At 46.1% G+C, this 24778-nt stretch overlaps 1 protein-coding gene across 1 annotated transcript in view; it reads left to right on the forward strand.

Annotated features, from left to right (window-relative positions):
• The window catches only part of plppr2a (phospholipid phosphatase related 2a), a gene marked incomplete at both ends in the record, with an annotated part of 74693 nt that extends 55772 nt beyond the window's left edge, over window positions 1-18921 (forward strand). The window contains 5 exons of the mRNA XM_083648873.1: window positions 10717-10837; window positions 11241-11491; window positions 14721-14897; window positions 15498-15625; window positions 18813-18921. Of these exons, the coding sequence (XP_083504999.1) occupies window positions 10717-10837; window positions 11241-11491; window positions 14721-14897; window positions 15498-15625; window positions 18813-18921 (786 nt within the window). The remainder of the gene's footprint in view (window positions 1-10716; window positions 10838-11240; window positions 11492-14720; window positions 14898-15497; window positions 15626-18812) is intronic.
• Between the last annotated feature and the right edge of the window lie 5857 nt (window positions 18922-24778).

The following is a 24778-nucleotide window of genomic DNA, read 5'->3' on the forward strand; positions in this document are numbered from 1 at the left end:
AGAGGCAAGCAGGTTTACCAACAAATAAAAAATAGATGTTTGGATGGATCTTCCTCGTCTTTCAACTTCCTCGACTTTCAAGCGAGAGAGCCAAAATAGCGTTATAGAGTTCTTACTGTACGCTCGCTGATAGAGACAGTCGACATGTGTGGAACTGGGAACGCCCACAAAATGTTATACGGCTGGCGTGCAAGTCGGGTAAAACTGCCCATATATCTCAATGGGCTGACTCACCAAAGGTCGGTGCTGTGGCTCTACACTACAGGGTTGGGGATTCTAGAGCAGAACACAAGACCTCTGTTCAGATGTGCATTTACTGCAGGGGTTAAATCCCTGATCGTGTCTGCCTGGGCTGGGCTAGCAGCTAAATTCTAACTTTGCTGAATGGATAGAACGGGGGATTTACCCCCACCCTGACCACGCCCCCAGCCAGGCTGAGCCAGCCAACCCAGTGTCTATGACGAGACATCGCCTCAACTCATACACTAGATCTTTAGCTGCAGATCTCTCTCTGGGCCAGGGACCCTTCTATCTCCACGCTGGTGTTGGAATCCTGGCCAGTGATCGCTTCATTGGTGCTACGACCTGTGACTCATTCAATATTTACCCCTACTAGACCCCACCTCAAAACAGCAGCACGCACGGGCTGTGTGACGTTTTCAAATTTGGGTGACATTTTGAAATGAACCTAAATTTGTTTTCAAACATACTTTGAGATTCTACCATTTTAGACATTGAGATTGAACCATTTTAGAGCCGTTATTGTGAAACTACAATGTTTTGCGCAGTGTAGACCAACATTGCTTTGACACAATTGTTTTGGAGATTGCGTTGGTAACGTAAATCGTCCCTTTTTGTCCAGCTGTCTCTGTGTGGATCTATTATATTTTATTTTCTCTCTGCTACACTCCTTTCACTTCAGCTCCTCACTCTATTTCGAACATCCCGGTTATTGTCCTCTGATAGACACGCATTCATAGACAGCGCTCGCATTATTCTAATTCCCACTGACAAAAATACTGGTGCACACACACATACTGGTGCACACACACATACTGGTGCACACTCACATACTGGTGCACACTCACATACTGGTGCACACACACACATACTGGTGCACACACACATACTGGTGCACACTCACATACTGGTGCACACACACATACTGGTGCACACTCACATACTGGTGCACACACACATACTGGTGCACACTCACATACTGGTGCACACTCACATACTGGTGCACACACACACACATACTGGTGCACACTCACATACTGGTGCACACACACATACTGGTGCACACTCACATACTGGTGCACACACACATACTGGTGCACACTCACATACTGGTGCACACTCACATACTGGTGCACACACACACACATACTGGTGCACACTCACATACTGGTGCACACACACATACTGGTGCACACACACACATACTGGTGCACACTCACATACTGGTGCACACTCACATACTGGTGCACACACACACATACTGGTGCACACTCACATACTGGTGCACACACACATATACTGGTGCACACACACATACAGGTGCACACTCACATACTGGTGCACACTCACATACTGGTGCACACACACATATACTGGTGCACACACACATACAGGTGCACACTCACATACTGGTGCACACTCACATACTGGTGCACACACACATACTGGTGCACACTCACATACTGGTGCACACACACATACTGGTGCACACTCACATTCAGGTGCACACTCACATACTGGTGCACACACACATACTGGTGCACACACACATACTGGTGCACACACACATACAGGTGCACACTCACATACTGGTGCACACACACATACTGGTGCACACACACATACTGGTGCACACTCACATACTGGTGCACACTCACATTCCGGTGCACACTCACATATTTAATTTCCAGGAAATTACAACGCTGTCCTCCCCTAAACTAAACTACAGCCACGGCCTCGTTATGTTTCACGCTGAGCCGAGTGCATCCTGCCGCAGCCGAGGGAGATCATTTAAAGACGTTTTTTTGAAATAATGCACGACATGGATGAATAATTAATGTCTACAGTATTACCCCCTAACCCCATCACTTTCTTACTTCCCACACATCCTCGCTCAACTTTACCCAAACGCTCCTCGCTCTCTCTCCTCCTCTCACACTCTCTCTCACTCACTCCTCCCCTCACTCTCACTCTCTCTCTCTCTCTCTCTCTCACTCTCTCTCTCCTCCTCTCACACTCTCTCTCACATCCTCCTCATACTTTATTCTCCCATTGTGTTCCATCGTTCTTTCTCAATTTCTTTTGTCTTTCTCTCTCTGTGTCTCTCTCCATCACCCCTGTACCCTATTCATAACTGAGGCTATAGTATAGCCTCAGTTATGAATAGGGTACAGGGGTGATGGAGAGAGTATAGCCGCTATACTATCATAAATTCAAAGATGATCTATTCACAGTGATTGGCAATAGAGTATTGAGTATAAAGAGGGCTGGTGTGGTATTAGCACTACTAGACGCTTCCAAAATTCTGCCCACCCACTGCTTTACTTTACTGCTTTACAGCATTTAGTAGAAAGCAGGCAAAGTGGTTGAGAGCCCTTGTCCGTGAGTGCAAGCATGCAACCTCGACGATCACGCATTCACATGGTATACACATGCCTACTAACAGACCAGCGGTCTCCATGGAAACAGTCACCTTGATGCATTTTAACAGGCCCTTAACTGCTTGTCCAAAGTGTGATGGCGGCCCCGACATCTCCTCTGTGATGCTGCTGATGAAACTCCCTCAGCTTTGATTGAATGGCTCCTCTGGGTGTTTAGAGGGCGGCCATGGAACTGTTTGTGCTATAGCCAGCGGGGCTGTGCTTCGCTAATGGAAGAGGGAACTGGGCTGGGCCTCACAGCACCGCTGCATTGACCATGCCTCTGCATGCTATCAGCTCATTCAGCTCGACCGGACCCACCGAATAAACACCCAGAACCATGAAACTGGACTGAAACATGATCCTCTCTGTCTCTGGCCTTGTCTCTCTCTGTCCTTCTCTCTTTCTGTCTCTCTTTTCATCCCTTTCATTCTCTTCTGCTCTCTCACCCCCTCTCTCTCTCTCTCTCTCTCTTTCTCTCCTCAGACATTGTCACTACGGGTGATAAATTGGGGATTATGTTAGATATGGAAGGAGGAGGAATGAGGTTGATGAGTTTGTGAAACAGCCAACGTTAACGTGGGTCCCACTGACATTTTCGACATGTTTTAAGTAGTGAAGCGCACATATATCGCTTGCATATCGGAAAGACGGAAACGGATGATTTTTGCATTGTTGACTAAATCGGCTCATCTGCCGATAAGATTAAATCCACCGATGGCAGTGGCCGATATACTCATTAACATATATCACCAATCTGTTCCAAAGCCGTTCAAGTTTGAATGGAAGGACAGCCTATCAGCGTGAGGTAACAATAATGTTGTTTGTTTTAATAAAAAAAAGTTATGTGAAAGAATGTTACAATAAAATACGTTCCTTAAATCTATATGTTAATTTGCTTTCTGTTTAATTAGTTCAATTTTAAAAAGGGCATTTTTGGTTATGTGAACGTTATTATAATAAAAGTTGATCCTTAAATCTACATTCATTGCAAAATATAATGAAGGGCTGAATATAGATTATTTTGGCAGGAAAATATCGGCAGGCTATCGCATCGGCCGATTGTGGTATTTGAAAAACTGGTTTTGTATTGGCCCAAAATCTCCATATCGATGCATCCCTAGTTTTAAGATTAAAGGGATAGTTCACATGTTTTAAAGTCCAGCCCTATTTGCTGCTTACCAATGATGATGTTGATTGGTGGAGTTCTTCCACAGCACACTCCATGCTGTTCCTCATAGTAGCTCTGGAAAGTTGGGCAAAAATGAATGCAAGGTCAATGGGGTCACGCTCCTGTATGTACAAACTGACTGAAGCTCACTGAAATGTACTTTGTGTGCACTGTGTGTGTGTGTGTGTGTGTGTGTGTGTGTGTGTGTGTGTGTGTGTGTGTGTGTGACTGTGGATGACATTTTAATGAGCCTCAGTCAGTTTGTACATACAGGAGCGTGACCCCATTGACCTTGCATTTGTTTTTGCCCAACTTTTCAGAGCTACTATGAGGAACAGCATGGAGTGTGCTGAGAAAGAACTCTACCAGGAAACATCATCACTGGTCAGCAGCAAATAGGGCTGGACTTTAAAAAATAAACTATCCCTAAAGAATCAGACCTGTCTGACACTCTGAAAGTGGAAGTTCAAAACTAGGCCAGAGACTCAAATATACAGTAGACAGGGAAACAGACTACTTTCACTGACGTCAGAGATGCAGTATAATTGAACATATAATTATAACAAGGTACATGTATGATTAAATATCTCACAACCTTCAAGTGTGGTACCATCCTGGGTAGTTATTAGGTAGTCATCTTTGAGTGCCATAGGCCCTCAGACAGATGAATGAATCATCTCTCATAATCATCTGGAGTGGCACATGGAGCACAGTCACCTGGCTGAACCCTCCAACACAGGCCTGATGGCTCCATCATGCACACCAGCGCCACAATATTCGCTTGTTGCTGGTTGCTTGGTCCTGCAGCTTGATTGGCTCTCTTGCCGTCTTTCCAATTTTGAATTGGTCGATTTTGAATTTGGCCCCTCCTGCCCTCGCTGTCGGCCACCACCAGGTATCCCAGGATGCTTTGGAAGGCGATGACAGACGCATCCAATACAAAATGAATGGGCAGCAGGGACTCCAAGCGAATAGCACTGCTCTGGTGTGTATGCACCACCCCACACAAAGAGATGAATGAAACAGCACGCGTTGAGCAGCAATGATGGCTGTTTTTTCCACAGTAAAGTCCCCTCCCAATGGACATTATCCCACAGATACTATCCTAAAGCACCCCCCCCCCCCTCACTACCACCCTGCCCCCAATTATGTCACTTTAAATGACTTTTTATTTGCACTTTATAATTTAAGATTGATTTTCTGTATTGCTTCATCTACTATGTGACTGCTGCACTGCAAGCATTACATTACATTACATTACGTCATTTGGCAGACGCTTTTATCCAAAGCGACTTACAATAACACATTTTTGTCAGCAATAGAGCAATCTACTATGGAGCACAGTCTGTGATAACTACAACTTCTGAAGGAACAGTGGTACAAGTTTAGGTTAGTGGTACAAGTTAAGGTTAGTTTTTTTTTTTTTTTTTTTTTTTTTTTTTTTTTTGGGTGAAAGAGAGAGAACGAAGTTAGATCAAGAAGGGCCCAGATGGAGCCTGAAAAGGTGCGTCTTTAGTCTTTTCCGAAAGATCGGCAGTGATTCAGCCGTCCTGACCGAAGGTGGAAGCTCGTTCCACCATTGAGGTGCCAGGGACGAGAAGAGTCGAGATCGGGATGAGCGACTTTTGAGCCCCCGTAGCGAAGGAGGGGCGAGGCGACCTGCACTGGTGGAGGAGCGAAGGGAGCGCTGAGAGGTTTGGAACCTGACCATAGATTGCAGGTACAGGGGAGCTGACTGGTGTACTGCCCGGTAGGCCAGTACCAGTGTCTTGAATTTGATGCGGGCCGAGATGGGAAGCCAGTGGAGCTTCTGGAAGAGGGGAGTGACGTGAGAGAATTTGGGTTGGTTGAATACGAGACGGGCTGCAGCGTTCTGAATGAGCTGAAGCGGTCGGATGTCGGTGGCAGGTAGGCCGGCCAGGAGCACGTTGCAGTAGTCCAGGCGGGAGGAGACAAGAGACTGGACCAGGAGTTGAGTCGCTTCTCTTGTGAGAAAGGGACGGATTTTGCGGATGTTGTAGAGAGAGAACCTACAGGAGCGTGCTGTAGCAGCTATGTTGGCTGAGCAGGACAGCTGGTTGTCAAGGATCACCCCAAGGTTCTTAGCTGTTTGGGAGGGAAGTACAGTGGTGTTGTCAATGGAGATGGAGAGATCTACGAGAGGGCAGTCTTTTCCTGGGAGGAAGAGTAGCTCTGTCTTACCAAGGTTGAGCTTGAGGTGGTGGGCAGACATCCAGTCGCCAATGTCTTTGAGGCATGCAGAGATGCGAGCCTCGATTTGAGTGTCTGAGGGGGGAAAGGAAAGGAAAAGCTGGGTGTCGTCAGCATAGCAGTGATAAGAAAAGCCATGAGAAGAGATCACATAGGCAAGAGATCTGATATAGAGAAGGAAAAGTAGGGGGCCAAGGACTGAGCCTTGGGGGACACCGGTGGTAAGGGGACAGGATCTGGAGAGGGACCCTCTCCATGAGACCTGGTATGAGCGGTTCGAGAGGTAGGAAGCAAACCAGGAGAGTGCAGAACCTGAAATGCCTAGGTCAGACAGAGTGGAAAGAAGGATTTGGTGGTTGACTGTATCGAAGGCAGCAGACAGGTCAAGGAGGACAAGAACAGAGGAGAGGGATGAGGCCTTAGCAGTGTGAAGGGCCTCTGTGACAGCAAGAAGAGCTGTCTCAGTGGAGTGAGAAGCCTTGAAACCGGACTGCAGAGGGTCCAGGAGGTCATTTTGGGAGAGATAGAGAGAAAGTTGTTCGGACGTTGCTCATTCAAGGGTTTTGGAAAGGAATGAGAGGAGAGAGACAGGTCTGTAGTTCTGAATAGCGGTAGGGTCAAGGGAGGGTTTCTTAAGCAGAGGCTTGACTCTTGCAGTCTTTAGAGCAGGCGGAACAAGACCAGAGGACAGAGAGGAGTTAATGAAGGTCGTGAGGAAGGGAGATATGTTAGGTGAGATGGTTTGGAGGAGAGAGGAAGGGATAGGATCGAGGGGGCAGTAGGTGGCTCGGTTCGAGCTGATGAGTTTAAGCACCTCATCGGGAGAGAGGGGAGAGAAGGAAGGAAATCCAGGGACAGGGGGCCGGGAAGCAGGATTGGAGTCAGGAGTGTTAGTGGGGGTGCCTGGAGGATGGAAGGAGGAGCTGATGTCATCCACCTTTTTAGTAAAGAAGGTTACAAAATCATCAGCAGAGAGGGAGGAGGGAGGGGGAGGGGAGGGAGGGTTGAGGAGCGTGGAGAAGGTGGAAAACAGTTTACTGGGATTGGATGCAGAGGACTGGATTTCAGAAATGAAGAAGGAGGTTTTTGCTTTGGAGACAGCATCAGTGAAGTTGGAGTGGATAAGGTGGTAGGAAGAGAGATCTTCAGGGAGATGTGATTTTCTCCATTTTCTCTCAGCTGCCCGAAGCTCAGTTCGAAAAGTTCGCAGAGATTCAGTCAGCCAAGGAGAAGGGGGAGAAGATCGGGCAGGCTTAGTGGTGAGTGGGCACAGAGAATCAAGAGCGGAGGAGAGAGAGGAGAGAAGAGTGGTGGAAGCCTCGTCAGTGGACAGGAGAGCAAATTGCTCGGCAGGGGGAAGCAGGGAGAGGACGGTAGAAGAGAGGGAGTCGGGTGAGAGAGTTTTTAGGTTGCGTCGGGTGGTGGTAGAGTGAGGGGGAGATGGGTGGGAGGAGGGGAGGGGGATGGGAAGGGAGAAGGTGATAAAGTGGTGGTCGGATACCGGAAGAGGAGTCACAGTGAGATTAGAGGTGGAGCAGGATCTGGTGAAGACCAGGTCAAGCACATTCCCTGCTTTGTGAGTGGGAGGAGATTGAGAGAGGTAAAGGTCAAAGGATGAGAAGAAGTTAAGGAAAGGCAGAGATTGTAAGGTTACTGGCTGGATGTTGAAGTCTCCCAGAAGGATGAGTGGAGTGCCATCCTCAGGAAAGACGGAGAGGAGGGTGTCCAGCTCGTCCAGAAAGTCACCAAGTGGACCAGGGGGGCGGTAGATTACCACAATGTTGAGCTTGATGGGTAGGGATACGGCAACTGCATGGGACTCAAAAGATGAGATAGACAGATGAGAGAGAGAGGTGACAGTGTAGGTCCATTTGGGAGAGATGAGGATACCAGTGCCTCCTCCACGACCAGAGGCTCTGGGGGTGTGGGAGAACGAGTACGCAGCAGAGAGAGCGGCAGGAGTAGCAGTGTTTTCAGGAATGATCCAGGTCTCAGTGAGAGCTAGAAAGTGGAGGGTTTGAGATAGAGCATGAGCCGAGATGGTCTCAGTTTTCTTAACCGCCGACTGACAGTTCCAGAGACCTCCGGCTATGGTAAAGGAAGTAGTTGTGCGTTTAGGGTAGGAAAGATTACCAGGGATACTACACCTGAAGCTGCCGTGTCTACGGCGTCTGTGGGCTGAAGCTACAACCGGGATGGGGAGAAAACACATAGTTAGGAAGAGGAGTAGTTATAATAAGAAGTGAGAATAAGAGAATAAGCACACTGCATACTTGCACTAAGTCAAATTGCTCATTTTGTAATCTACCGTCATTTCCGCACTATAGGCTAAGCCGCACCGGAGTATAAGCCGCAGCAGCAAAATTGCCTGTTTGTTACATATATAAGCCGCACCGGACTATAAGCCACAGGTGTTTTAATGTTTTTTTTTTTTTTTTTTTTTTTTTTTTTAATTGTGTTTTAATGTTTAATTACCATATGTAAGGGTTCATGCACAGAGGGGATTGTCGGGAAAGAGATGGCTGTTTGAGGAAGCTCCCATTTATTAACATTTCAACAAAACAACATAACACAACACCACCTGTGTTTTTTTTTACAGTGCACACAGTGTCCGCGGTGTGGTGAAAAGAGGGCAAGAGAGGAAATTAAAACAGAAGTGGATTTATAGTTAGAAAGAGTGCTAAAGAAGAGAGATTTTTTTTTTTTTTTTTTTTTTTCTGAAAAAATCCATAGATAAGCCGCACCGTTATATAAGCCGCAGGGCCAAAAAACGGGGGAAAAGCCGCGGCTTATAGTCCGAAATTTACGGTACTTGCTTACTGTGTGTGATAACTGGCCAGTCACTGAGTGCTCTCCAGGGTGCTGAAATCCTGTCCACTTCGGTGTGTGATCCACACGGGCCTCTGAGCTCTGTCCAGGGAGCTGAAGGCATGAGCAGCGCTCAAGTTCCATCCACGGCGGGGCAGAATCCGCACCAGGATTTCCGAGGGCCCGGTGGATTTCAAGGCGGGTTGCTGGTTTTCCACCAGTGGGAGAAAGTGGCTTATGAGAGGATGGTAGCTATCAGTCTGCAATTATCTGTGATGTCTTACTTCAATCTACCCACGCTGTCAAACTCCACGGGTCCGCTCCTGCTCTATCTGCCTGTGCCTGCTTCCGATCGTGAGTTTGCCAGAGAGCCAGAAAGTGCTGGATCAGCTCTTGTTTGATTCTGAAACTCTTGCCTTTGAAAAGCTAAAGCTAAAGCCTGCTTCCCCCCCCCCCGAGTGTTAGCATCCTGCAGGTAAACTTTTAGTTTCTTATTGAAGCCTATTCCCTGTTCGGCCCTGGAAGAGTGGATTACCTGAGTTGACCTTGTATTATTGATTCCTGTTAATTCGCTGGGATTCAAACCCGCCACTTGTACTGTCCTGTGTTGATTTTGAGTCAGTAAAGACTTTAAAATATTTATTTGTGTCTGTCTCCTGCATTCTTGGGTCCAGCCTTTAAATGGCCATTTACACAGGGGCTATTAAAGTGAATCTTGAAACTTGAATCTTGAATGAGAGATACTGTTTTGGGAATCGAACTTTGACGAATTTTGATAATGAGGTTAGAGTTTCAGGTAATCCATCTAAGCGATTGACGAAAAACTGTAATCACAGAAATTCCCAGACAGCAGTGAATTTACACCTCTGTCTGACCACAGCCAGGGGGCTCCACTGTTAATAAAAACAGCTGATGATGAAGGTATCTAATTAGATTCATGTGGAATGTGAGCTGAGAGGCAGCCATGCCGGGGACTTCACTGTGGGCAAATCATTCTCCTACAATATGTGGAGCTGGCTGATGTCATGTTGGAACTAGTTTGAGATAAATGATCATTGCCTTCCTCCTTAATGGGAGTCATCCTGTGGGGAATATTTGAGAGTGATAATAAGCAGCTTTTATTTATAGGTTTAATCATATCTCACCTGCCTGTGGCGGTCAATAACTTAAACACACAAGTTTCGGCAACTACCGTTCAACTGACTTAACCAAAGCTACCGCATTATGATATACAGTAATACAATATAAGTTACTGTTGGTACTTCTTGGCAGTATTTAGAAGGGTAGATTACTGCAATACCACATGCATTACTCCAATATAGTCTGTGGTGGATGCATCCACCAATTGTGTCAATAGAAGATTCACAGGTCCACACTCAAATGTATTAGATTGTCTGCCGTGTCATTTGTGGTGAAACGTTTGTCATGAATTCAAGAGTTAAACTAATATACGTATATGGTGCAGACCTGTGATTCTTGTCGTATTTATAAGGGTGGCATAGTGAGTAAGGTAAGTGAGTAAGGAGACCATCCTTAAACCAGAGGACAAGCTATGGAAGTGGCTTGTATGTAGGCTGCACTTTTAATAATAATAACAACAACAATAATAATAATAATAATAATAATAATAATAATAATAATGGAATACTTTATTGATTCCTGGGGGTGAGCCCTAAAAGGAGAATTTCCCTATGCAGCCAATACAATATTTCATTAGTATTATTAAACGTTTTGGATGACCACATACTGCATGGTTTTCTCTGTATCATCAAAAGTGTAGTAGTGTCTGTGTGTGGAAAAGGTTTGCCGTAACGGAGATGTCTTCACTCACCAGTTGTGTTTGTGTTTCTTTCTTTGTGTGTGCAGATCCTGGTTGGAGAAATGTGTGCTTTCTTCACCAAGGCGGAGGGAACCCAGGAGAAGACCATCGTCACAGCAGACTGCTGCTACTTCAACCCCCTGCTGAGACGCATCATACGCTTCCTAGGTGAGCGTCCTACATGACACTATGTGTGGCCCTCTCTCTGTGAGCCTGTGGGGGGCATTTGTGAGATTATATTAAAGAAAAGGTTGAATCGTAAGCAGTGTACCTGTCACCCTTTAAGCGAGTTTGTAAACCAAAGCAATTACATGTAGATGCTAAGTGGGTGATAAATCACGGTATAATCTTTGTGGTAAGACATTTTAAGAAGATGGCAGATAACACTGTTATGAATATTAAGTGGGCCCACAAATTTGCATCGCCCCTTCTCTCTTTTTGTAACTATGCTTTTCCCTCTCCTATATCAGCCTGTCTTTGAATCTTTCTCTTCCTCTCACTCTTTCTCTGCTTTTTTTTTTCTCTTTTCTCTCACTCCTCCTTCTCTCACTCTATGCCCTCTCTTCACCAGGTGTCTATGCCTTCGGCCTGTTCACCACCACCATCTTCGCCAACGCCGGCCAGGTGGTGACGGGAAACCAGACGCCTCACTTCCTGTCCGCGTGCCGACCCAACTACACGGCGCTGGGCTGCCAGTCCACCATGCAGTACATCACGGAGCGCCGGGCCTGCACGGGGAACTCGCTGCTCGTCATGTCGGCGCGCAAGTCCTTCCCCTCCAAGGACGCGGCGCTCAGCGTCTACTCCGCCGTATACACAGTGGTAGGTTGGAGCACGCTGAAGGTGGCAACTTGTGCTGATAAAGACGTATGATGTCACACGGGTTCCATCTTGTCATCTTGGGTCTTGAATTCAAAACAGATCACACACTCTCTAAGCCGGCTCCATAGACTCCCATTATAAAGGGAGTCTATGTACTTTTCTTTTGTGCTTTTCTCCAAAAAGTACAAAAGATGTAAAAAAAAAATGAATTAACAGGTTCACTGCCATTGACGTATTAATACGTCAAAAATAATCCAACGGTTGACTGCCAATGACGTATTAACACATTGAATGCCAGCCATGTTTTCATTCCTGTAGGTAAGTTGTGCCAGGGGTGTTTTTGACGATTCTGGCTCATTTTAGAACAGCCGAGGATTCTTTTCTGTTAAGAATTCATGAACACCAATCATCTAAAAATAACTAATAGAATGTGTGCTTTCTCTGTCTAAAAGAGTTAGTTTGCAGAGTTAGTAGTTATGTAGATATTAGCCGTTGAGTACAGCATGGTTTCAGCGTCTGGAAATTTATTCAGAGATAAATGGCTTTTTGTGAAACAGTCACTTTAACCATTCATTTTTGGCATCAGTAAGACCGTCAGACATTCTAAACAATAGTTTTGAACAGTAATTTCCTCCATAACAACAGGAAACACCCCTCTCATTCAAACTCCTCCCTCCGTGTGTCTTCTCCTCCTTCCTCCTGGCTCTAACAGCGGGCGTGTCAGAAGCGCGTTGCTGCTGCTGCCTGCCTGCCTGTCTGCGTGCGGCCGCTCTCGGGCAAGACGAGTCTGAAATGGATTACTGTCAAATCGCCTCGCCATTTCCTTGAATGGCTTGCTCCCGCGGTGTGTGTGTGTGTGTGTGTGTGTGTGTGTGTGTGTGTGTGTGTGTGTGTGTGTGTGTGTGTTCGCGCGTTGCTCCGCGGCTCCGGGGCGGAGGGGATCTCTGTCCGTTCTGTGTGTGTGTCTCCGGGCTTCTGACTGTAAAATCGCCAAGCCATTTCCGCGGGAGGAGGCTGCTTTTGGTCCACGGGTCCGTGGCTGTGGCTTCTCTCGGTCTCTGTCGCCACTTAGTGGTCGGTAAAATAGATTACACACATTGTCTTGCTCCAATAGTTATCTCGAAGATGTAAAAGGGGTTGATTGATGTCCCACCGTCAAAAAAAAAAAATGTTTATGTAAGACGAGTTAGCTCGTCCTTGGCACTCAAGCGCTGGATTATGTAAGACGAGTTAGGTCGTCTATGGCACTTAATGAGTTAATATGTCAAAAAAATGATTTTTTTTTTTTTGACCGTGGGATGTGCATCTAACCCTTTTACATCTCTTATATAATTATTGGAGCCACCGAACGTTTACAACCCATTCCACCGAGCCACTAAGTGGCGACAGTGCCCTCCTGACTAGAGGAAGGCAAGCAAAAAGCAGCCATTCTCATGAAAATGGATGGGGGAAAACGCTTTCGTTTTCGCGCTGATTGCTGGCGATGCGGGATTGCAAATTTGCATAATAGATTACAGGTGGAACACACTTTGAAACACGCAGCATAAATATGACCAGAATCGCAAAAGCTTCTCTCAACCAAAACTCCAAGAAGCGAGCGAGTCCATCCAGACTTCCTCAAACAGCGGCCGCGCAGACAGGCACAGGACAGCAGCAAAGCAGTGAGACTGGTGACAAGCTTGTGACGGCCGCTGCAGCCAAGAGGAACGCCCACGGAGGGAGGAGTTGGAAGCAACTCTCCCTCTCGCTCTCGCTCTCTCCCTCTCTCTCTCTCTCTCTCTCTCTCTCTCTCGCTCTCTCTCTCTCTCTCCCTCCCTCCCTCCCTCTCTCTCTCTCTCTCTCTCTCTCTCCCTCTCCCCCTCTCACTAGGATTAAACCTAGTCTCTCCGGGAGAGAGAGAGAGAGGGAGGGAGAGCGAGAGGGAGGGAGAGAGAGAGAGAGAGAGAGAGAGAGAGGGAGGGAGAGCGAGAGGGAGGGAGAGAGAGAGAGAGAGAGAGCGAGAGGGGGAGGGAGAGAGAGAGAGAGAGAGCCAAAAATGAATGGTTAAAGTGACTGTTCTATCGAATTTCACAAAAAGCCGTTTATCTCTGAATAATTTTTCTGACGCTGAAACCATGCTGTATTCAACTGCTAATGCTTACATAACTACTAACTCTACAAACTAACTCTTTTAGACAGAGAAAGCACACATTCTATTAGTTCTTTTGAGATATTGTGTGTTCACAAAATCTTAGCAGAAAAGAATCCTCGGGTCTTGAAAGATGAGCCAGAATCCTCAAAAAACCCCTCTGGCAGAAGCTAACTACAGTAAAAAAAAAACGTCTGGCAGTGAATGTGTTAAAGTGATAAAGTACTATAAATGGTGATGCGTTTAAAGTTTGAATGGAGTTTGTAGTACAAAGTATGAAAGTGAGATTGTAGAGTTCAAAGAGGGCATGGTTTAAACAGTTCTCCATGCACAGGTAGCCTACTAAAAAAAAAGTGTTTTGAATTTGCGATCCAAGATGGCCGACATTCTGTGACTGGAACCCATGTGACATCATGCTGCATTCGATTCTATGTGAAGTATCTGTGTGTGAATGCGTGCTAGAGATTAGGGGTTAGGGGGGGTGGGGGTTAAATCTGCACGAGACAAGAGTTATATGTAAAAATACATCCGTCTTATCAGCCTAGTGACAGTGACAAATCAAGACTGAAGAGAAATGTACAAGTTTCTCCTAAAGAGCTGGTCCATCAAGAGCAAGCTGGACTTATCAATGATGGTTGAACCTTATAATTGTTGTTGTGATTATTGTTCACCATCTCCACATTTAAGACATTTAGGTCAGAGGATTATTTGATTTCTGGGTAATGAAGTCCTTCAAACTTGCAGAAATTCTCTCACTGCCACTTGGGGCCGTCAAAGTGCAAAGTGCCGCTACTGTAGGAGAAATGACACATAGCCACCAGTCACATCTGCACATCAGCTTCATTTGGCAGCTAACTATCATTTTGAGGTGCAATTCTATCTGGACCCCTAGTAGGGTTGTAACATAATGACACAATCAATCAATCAATCAATCAATCAATCAATCAATTAATCAATCAGCATTATATCTACAGTAAGTTCCCTGTGTGTTTATTTGCATGCATGTTCATGTGCCTATGTACCCGCGTGCTACCTCTGTTTGTTGGTGTGTGTGTGTGTGTGTGTGTGTGTGTGTACCTTTCCGTACGCCTCTCTCTCCAGATGTACGTGACGCTGGTCTTCAGGACCAAAGGCACACGGCTGACCAAGCCCACGGTGAGCCTGACCCTGCTGTGCCTGGCCATGCTGGTGGGTGTGGTGCGGGTGGCCGAGTACCGCAACCACTGGGCCGACGTCCTGGCAGGCTTCTTCACCGGGGGAGCCATCGCTGTGTTTCTGGTGAGGGGGGAGGAGAAGGGAGGGGTGTGGGGAGGAGAAGGGAGGGGTGTGGGGAGGAGAAGGGAGGGGTGTGGGGAGAGAGAATGGGAGGGCAAAGGAAGACATGGAGGGATGTTTGATGAGAAGAGGAGCTGCTTTTATAAACTGTAGTAGCGTTTCAAAATGAAGCGACCTCTAGTGGTTGTGTAAACTACGGCAGTCCGCTCTCGAAGTAGCATGGTGGAAAGTCAAGGCGTTGGGGATTGGGCGTAAACACTGAGCATTTCCAAAGTGAATATTTCAACCGTAAGTAACGTTTTTGTTACGTTTGCCTAACCCAACCATAACCCTAACCTTAACTTTAACCAAGTTGTTTTAGTTGCCTAAACACAACTGTAGCAACATTTTCAAATTAATGGACATTTTCAAATTAAAATTGTGATTTTTTAAATTGACCAACATTTTCAAAATAACGATGGATGTATGCATTGGAGGACTTAATGAAGCTGAGATCAATGTCGCCCTTTTCCCTTGTTTTATTCTTCTTCTCTACCTTCTTCCTGTCTCTCCCATGCCTCATGTCTATCTTCTTCCTCTCTACCTTCTCACTGTCTCTCCCAGGTGACTTGTGTGATCAACAACTTCCAGCAGTTGCAGCCTCCTCCGCCTGCGCCGCGGCCCCAGCGCCCTGAGTCCGTGCTGGGCATGCCCATGGTGACGCTGCCCTGTGTGGAGAGTCCACTCGAAAAGTTAAGTGGCCCTCAGGTAAGGGGCGGGGGTGGGTGTGAGGCAGGGCTACACTCACAAAAGGGCCGTGGGATACACACCCCTTATCCCTTACCTGAAACCGTCCTCTTCTATCCCCCCCCCCCCCCCCCCCGATCTGAAAGATGGATGGCCCCCTCGCACGCATACCCAAAACCCCAACAAAAGCACCCCACTGAATCCCCCATAAACCCCTGCGTCCCCAAACCCTGTTGTAGCCTGATAGCAGCACACACCCTGTTGTGGGCTGATAGCAGCACACACCCTGTTGTAGGCTGATAGCAGCACAAACCCTGTTGTAGGCTGATAGCAGCACAAACACTGTTGTAGGCTGATAGCAGCACAAACCCTGTTGTAGGCTGATAGCAGCACAAACACTGTTGTAGGCTGATAGCAGCACAAACCCTGTTGTAGGCTGATAGCAGCACAAACCCTGTTGTAGGCTGATAGCAGCACACACCTTGTTGTAGGCTGATAGCAGCACAAACACTGTTGTAGGCTGATAGCAGCACACACCCTGTTGTAGGCTGATAGCAGCACACACCCTGTTGTAGGCTGATAGCAGCACAAACCCTGTTGTAGGCTGATAACAGCACAAACACTGTTGTAGGCTGATAACAGCACAAACACTGTTGTAGGCTGATAACAGCACAAACCCTGTTGTAGGCTGATAACAGCACAAATGAGATTTGTCCTGCAGGTGTGAAATGAGCTGTGATTATACACCCAGCCAGAGGATAGAACAGATCCTCGAGTGTGAACGCGTGCCTGGGGGAGAGGCGCTGCTTCCTCGCTCCTAAACACACCAGCACGTTTCTCCGTTATCGGCGGGTTTAGGAAGTCACTTATCTCTTTGAAGCGAGTCAGCAGTTTGAGGTGTGATTTACCCTCCATACGAGACACTGATAGAATGGAAAGCAGTTTGGCTGGAAGAAAACTGTGAATTCAGAGGAGGCCTTAAAGAATCTGCAGGCAGTAAAGGAAAATAAGATGAAGTGGTAGGCAGCCATCATAGTCCCACCAGTTTGCCACTATTCCTCATCAGTACTGCAGGATTTTCCAAAGAATTCCTCTCTGGCGTGGCGCAGCGGTGTAGCAGAAATGCTGCAGCAAACATTTAAAGAGTCACTCAACCCCAAACCCAAATCTGTGTAAAGCATCTAGTGGTAAAAAGCATGCTACTGAAATTGCCATCTGGAATTGGCTCTTTGGTGCCAGGTGATATCACCTTCGATAGCATGGCCGCTTAATTTGGGGCCTGCCTATAGACCAAATCACCGTGACGTCACCATGTAAACAAATTTACTTCCGGGTACCACTTGGGGAAGGCGGCAGGTTTAAATGTGCGTGTTGTCAAATAAATGCTGTCAAACCCTCTCGCTGTTTTCGGCCGACTACTTTCAATTTAAATGGTTAAACGGTTGGTAAACATGCTTGTCCGACGTATCTAGCCTTTCTTCTGTGTTTGTTTTATGTAGTGTTAGCTAGCTAAATAACGTTTGTTTGTCTGTCAAACTTGCTGTTTTTTTGCAGACTCGTTAACGTTACAGACAGAGCTACTGACGCCAAGTTAATTTAATTTAGCTTCAAGTCTACTCTGGTCTGGTCCAACGGGTAAATTAGCTAGTCTGTTCTCCACTAACGTTAGTGAAAGTGTTGTTATGAATGATATTAAACAACAACACAACACGGACGAACCATTTTTGTCTTCTTTGTCTGTTTTTGTCTTCAACACGTCAGTTTGTGCCGTCCACCGCCATTATAATGTGTGGACCTCAGGGGTACCCGGAAGTAAATGTAAACATCCTCGCTGATTTGGTCTATAGAATACAGCGTACAGCTGCTGGTGACCAAAGATTAACCAATCAACCAATGACCTGGCACCAAAGATCAACCAATAGCAGATAGCCATTTCATTTGCCAGCAGGGGGTGACTCCACTGGCTGCAAAAATAAAAAATAAACAAATAAATCTGATTCTATGGAAGTCAATGGGAAAATGACTTGATTCATTACCTCAGTAAACACGTCCTAATGAGTCTCAATCGCTAGTTTGAAGTCTTCTTCAATACAGCATGATGTTCATTTTGTAAATGATGATGCCATTTCAAGTAAAACAGAAGGTATAGCAGACTATGCTTTGCGGCGTGATTGACAGGTCGCCTGTCCAGTGATCTTGTAGCTCTCCGATCACGGACCAATAGCAGGCGGCGCTGCGGCTCTGTGGGAAAACCCCTGGTCTCACGCTAGCTGCTTCTGGCTCAAAATAACCAAGATGGCGACGGTCAAAATGCCAAACTCAAGGCTTCAAAACAGGAGTCCACAAACCAATGGGTGACGTCATGGTGGCTACGTCCATATTTATAGTCTCTATGTGTTTATAGTCTTTAAGGAGAAGTTCGGATGTTTTGTCTGAAATGTCTTGTGTCCTCTGTGGTCTGTCGCCCTCACTAACCCTCACCTGATTGCCTCTTTGTCCCCTGTCTCCCACCTTGCCTCTTCTCTCAATCTGTTGCCCTTTCCCTCACGCTCCTCCAGCATCCTGCACTCTCCTCCTCCTCCCCACCCTACAACACCTACGTTCAACCATTTTAATCAACTTTAACTCCTCCTCCTCCCCACCCTACAACACCTACGTTCAACCATTTTAATCAACTTTAACTCCTCCTCTCCACCCTACAACACCTACGTTCAACCATTTGAATCAACTTTAACTCCTCCTCCTCCCCACCCTACAACACCTACGTTCAACCATTCTAACCAACTTTAACTCCTCCTCCTCCCCACCCTACAACACCTACGTTCAACCATTCTAACCAACTTTAACTCCTCCTCCTCCCCACCCTACAACACCTACGTTCAACCATTTTAATCAACTTTAACTCCTCCTCCTCCCCACCCTACAACACCTACGTTCAACCATTCTAACCAACTTTAACTCTTTTTCCGCTCTCTCTCTCTCTCTCTCACACTCACTCGCCTCACTACTCCTCCCTTGCGTTGCCTTATTTCTGTTTGCACCCGCCTCCTCTCCAACCTGTCATCTTCTCCCCTCCCTCCCGGAACATCGCTCTTGATTATTCCTTCTTCACTTTTCTCTTCTCCTTCACCTCCTCTCTTCTTCCCCTCCGTTCTCTCTCTCTCTTTCTTACTCCGCTCTCTCCCCATGCAGACTCCGCGGGGATCTCCATTCACCGAGATCACATGACCATCAGCCCTATCGGTTCCCCGCCACCCCCGATGTCCTCATACCGTCTCGCTCCATTTCCAGCGAAGTCTAGACCAGCCCGAGCCCGAGCAGCACTCGCCCCACTGCGCCGCACACCCGGCTGCTGGGCGCTACGCCACGCTACACCGCTCATACTCCACGCAGGTCTAGACCTCTCCTGATACACACACACACACACACACACACACACACACACACACACAGGTGTATCAGACCTCTCCTGATACACATTATATACACACACACACACACACACACACACACGCAGGTCTAGACCTCTCCTGATACACATTATATACACACACGCACACACACGCAGGTCTAGACCTCTCCTGATACACATTATATACACACACACACACACACACACACACACACACACACATACGTACACACACACGTAGACACACACACACACACACATACACAAACCATTCCCTTCGCCCTATCCCGAGCCCAAACCCCCGGGGAACCGATAGGTGAACTCTACAAAGACTTTCTTTGCTGGACTTCCAGTAAAGCAAACGAGACTTTCACAGCTCCCGAGCTGAACATTCAGTACAGTGTCAGGTACATCTCTTTTTCTCTCTTTGCTTTTTGATCTTTTTCTTTTTTTTTTTACTTTTTTGTTGTATCGCTAACTTGTTTTTGTATCAACACGATCACATGAGGTATCCAGCTCACCGATAAGCCAACGTTTCATCTTCAGTGGTGCGCAGAGAGCGGAGAACAAAGCTCAAACTGTAAGCTGCACCTTCAACCGCTGAGAGTCTTCTCCTTTTTCCAACTCTATGAATGAGTTGTCACGCCCGTGTGAAGAAGCCACATCCTGACAGCCGTCTGAGCGGAAGGTCTGTCCACGACTCCAGCTCTGCTGCCAGGAGGCTGCCATGTTGGACCAAGACACACACACAGACACACACACACACACACACACACACTGGCCAGTTTCGCTATTGGATTTTGCAAACGAAGACAGGGTAGGCAGGCAGACAGGAGCCTCCGTCTTTACAAACGTCTCGAGGCTCAAAACAATAGGGGCGCAGTGTGAACAGTAGGTTCACACCAAACCTGATGTAGACAAGACATGTCTCAGTGAGGACATTCATGGACATAATGCACTCCCTAGCCCCTAACCTTAACCATCACAACTGCCTAACCCTTAGCCTAACCCTATAACCTCAACTCAAGTCTAACCTAACCCTTAGAACCAAGTCTTAACCTTCAAACAGCCCTTTGAAGGTGTGTGAGAAAGTGAGGAAAATGTCCTCATTTTCCTAAAGTGTCCTCACTTCCCAGGTACAACACACACACACACACACACACACACACACACAGACTTCCCAGGTATAAAACTCTAATTGGTCCTCACTAAGATTGCGGTAGTGTACATGAACACACACACATGCGCGCACGCACGAACGAACGCACACACACACACACACACACACACACACACACACACACACACACACAATCATCTGAGTAGCAGGGTCCTAGTCATCTCTGCATGAGATTTATTCAGATCAAAGGATCCATTTCATATCGCTCAGCAGAAGCAGCCGACAAATCAAACAGATGAAAGTACAGACATCTTCACGTGGCTATATTCTTTATTTATTTCATTTATTCATCTTCTCTCTCAGATGGCTCCGGCTTTGTCAAACTGACATGAAATGCAAATAGATTTGTTAAGACAAAGCCAGAGACAAGCTCCGCTGCAGGTGGGACGACAGCGAGCCGAGTCAAGTGCGTCACATTCAGGAGCAAACCGAGTCAAGTGCGTCGCATTCAGGAGCAAACCGAGTAAAGTGCATCACATTCAGGACCAAACCGAATAAAGTGCATCACATTCAGGAGCAAACTGAGTCAAGTGCATCACATTCAGGAGCAAACTGAGTAAAGTGCATCACATTCAGGAGCAAACTGAGTAAAGTGCATCACATTCAGGAGCAAACTGAGTAAAGTGCATCACATTCAGGAGCAAACCGAATAAAGTGCATCACATTCAGGAGCAAACTGAGTAAAGTGCATCACATTCAGGAGCCAACTGAGTAAAGTGCATCACATTCAGGAGCAAACCGAGTCAAGTGCATCACATTCAGGAGCAAACCGAGTCAAGTGCATCACATTCAGGAGCAAACTGAGTAAAGTGCATCACATTCAGGAGCAAACTGAGTAAAGTGCATCACATTCAGGAGCAAACCGAGTCAAGTGCATCACATTCAGGAGCAAACTGAGTAAAGTGCATCACATTCAGGAGCAAACTGAGTAAAGTGCATCACATTCAGGAGCAAACCGAGTAAAGTGCATCACATTCAGGAGCAAACTGAGTAAAGTACATCACATTCAGGAGCAAACTGAGTAAAGTGCATCACATTCAGGAGCAAACCGAGTAAAGTGCATCACATTCAGGAGCAAACCGAGTAAAGTGCATCACATTCAGGAGCAAACCGAGTAAAGTGCATCACATTCAGGAGCAAACCGAGTCAAGTGCATCACATTCAGGAGCAAACTGAGTAAAGTGCATCACATTCAGGAGCAAACTGAGTAAAGTGCATCACATTCAGGAGCAAACTGAGTAAAGTGCATCACATTCAGGAGCAAACTGAGTAAAGTGCATCACATTCAGGAGCAAACCGAGTCAAGTGCATCACATTCAGGAGCAAACTGAGTAAAGTGCATCACATTCAGGAGCAAACTGAGTAAAGTGCATCACATTCAGGAGCAAACCGAGTAAAGTGCATCACATTCAGGAGCAAACTGAGTAAAGTACATCACATTCAGGAGCAAACTGAGTAAAGTGCATCACATTCAGGAGCAAACCGAGTAAAGTGCATCACATTCAGGAGCAAACCGAGTAAAGTGCATCACATTCAGGAGCAAACCGAGTAAAGTGCATCACATTCAGGAGCAAACCGAGTCAAGTGCATCACATTCAGGAGCAAACTGAGTAAAGTGCATCACATTCAGGAGCAAACTGAGTAAAGTGCATCACATTCAGGAGCAAACTGAGTAAAGTGCATCACATTCAGGAGCAAACTGAGTAAAGTGCATCACATTCAGGAGCAAACCGAGTAAAGTGCATCACATTCAGGAGCAAACTGAGTAAAGTGCATCACATTCAGGAGCAAACCGAGTAAAGTGCATCACATTCAGGAGCAAACTGAGTAAAGTGCATCACATTCAGGAGCAAACTGAGTAAAGTGCATCACATTCAGGAGCAAACTGAGTAAAGTGCATCACATTCAGGAGCAAACTGAGTAAAGTGCATCACATTCAGGAGCAAACTGAGTAAAGTGCATCACATTCAGGAGCAAACTGAGTAAAGTGCATCACATTCAGGAGCAAACAGAATAAAGTGCATCACATTCAGGAGCAAACCGAGTAAAGTGCATCACATTCAGGAGCAAACTGAGTAAAGTGCATCACATTCAGGAGCAAACCGAGTAAAGTGCATCACATTCAGGAGCAAACTGAATAAAGTGCATCACATTCAGGAGCAAACTGAGTAAAGTGCATCACATTCAGGAGCAAACTGAGTAAAGTGCATCACATTCAGGAGCAAACTGAGTAAAGTGCATCACATTCAGGAGCAAACTGAGTAAAGTGCATCACATTCAGGAGCAAACTGAGTAAAGTGCATCACATTCAGGAGCAAACTGAGTAAAGTGCATCACATTCAGGAGCAAACTGAGTAAAGTGCATCACATTCAGGAGCAAACTGAGTAAAGTGCATCACATTCAGGAGCAAACAGAATAAAGTGCATCACATTCAGGAGCAAACTGAGTAAAGTGCATCACATTCAGGAGCAAACAGAATAAAGTGCATCACATTCAGGAGCAAACAGAATAAAGTGCATCACATTCAGGAGCAAACTGAGTAAAGTGCATCACATTCAGGAGCAAACACTTCCGTTTGTGTTCCACATCTTTCGGGACAATGAGCCTTTGTACCGAACACGTGATGCCAACAGACTTTTCTTTTCTCCATGTCACTTCTGAGACTAACCAGCTCATGTAATTATTGTGATTAATTTCCCTGGATAGATTTGATTTGATCGATGTGTACATGTATATATATGGTGTGGTCGCCATAAGCGCTACTGTCGTATCACGTGGCGTAACAGTTTTGCTGATTTTGATTTGCACACTCCCCTCCTGCCCATGTTTTTATCCGCCCTGCTCTTCTCCACACCGGACCATCTCTTTTTACAGCCTCTGTTTGTTTCTCTACTCTGTGTTGTTGGTATCTTGACTATAATACTGTGCTGTGTAACGTTTCCCTCTGCTGGACAAACACACACACACACACACACACACACACACACACACACACACACACACACACACACACACACACACACACACACACACACACACACACTGAATTAAAGGGGAGGTTCAGCCAAAAATTCAAATTCTGTCATCATGTACCCACCCTCAGAGAAAACTAGTCACCATTGACTTCAGTTAGTACAACTGAGGTGGTGACTGGTTTCGCTCAAGTTGTGCTGGCAACCTCCCTGTATGTTATATGGACAAAGTTAACCTGTGTTTCAACCGGCATGATGATGACAGAATTTTCATTTTTGGGGGAACTGTTCCTTTAAAGACCTGTTTTACATGTGTATACTCAAGCACACAAACACACACACACGCACACACTTATCTCCCCTAACTTCCTCCTTATGACCTCCCCTCCTCCTCCTCCACTTTCTTACACTGAAACCTGTTTGGATGATTTTGTATATAGTTCTTTTTTGTATTGAGAACGTGATTTTTACACAAGCATCACCAACACTCCAGTAGTGTAGAGATTTGGGGAAAAGACTATTGTATTTAATATGATGACCACCATAGAGAACAGTGTGTATGGAGGTGCAGAACCTCTCTGGACCAACGCTGGATTTATTGGAAAATGCCCAGCTGACCACTTGTCCTCTTGGCTGAAAAGGGCAGTTCCCTTACAGTTCATAAGCTAGGGTTCATAAAGTTACATGATGAACCCATGACCTGTTTTGTTATGAATTCTGATAAATGCATCAACAGTGGACATGAATATTGTTTCCCCTACCTTCTGCCATCAGATATGTAGATGGTCCATCCAACAACAGGGAACGGTATGGCTACTTTCCCAGCACTGCTGTCAGTATTATTTCTGTGTGATAGCAAATTATGATTTTTTTTTACCATTTCACAGTTAGGTGACAGCACACACAGCCAAATGTAAACGTCCACATTGCTAACATAAAGACAAGCTAACAAAAATACAACAGGGATGTTGTGATTTGGTTCTAAAACCCATGTGGTTTGATTGGAAATCTATGAGTCATAACCTGACCTCTGTGTTCTGTGAGATTTTTACTGAGTATTTTGTACTTGAGAGAAGTTTGCATCTGATCACTGTTGGAACTGGAAGACAATAAAAACTGGATTTAAAGAAATAATACTGCGACCTGCAACATTGTGAATCATCATGCCTTTTGTCTCCAATATACTGTCCACGTGAAGCAGAAAAGCCTTAAAATGCTCTTAATGGGGGGACTTACAGGAAGGAGATTTACGGGGATTTGAGTCGGTAATGGTAAGTGAAATAGGAGAACATTAATAGTGCGATCTTCTTATTTGTGCAAAATCTCAGTAATTCTTCACCACTGAATCAGAATGAGAATCGGTGTTTGCTGTTTGAGCACTGTTTTAGTATGAGGAACACATCTTCATGAATGTGTAGCAAATGGCAAAACAACATGGGGGGGGTGGGGAAATCTCCAGAAACAGGCAGGTTATCTCCGGGTCACAATAGGCAATTTGCACGACTGTGACTCTCCACGCCACAGCAATTTAACAACAAGAATTGATTCGTCAAGGAACAAGTCGCCTACAAAGCCGCTGACTGACGTGAATAA

This window comes from Poromitra crassiceps, assembly GCF_964638095.1.
Source record: "Poromitra crassiceps genome assembly, chromosome: 13".
NCBI lineage: Eukaryota > Metazoa > Chordata > Actinopteri > Beryciformes > Melamphaidae > Poromitra > Poromitra crassiceps.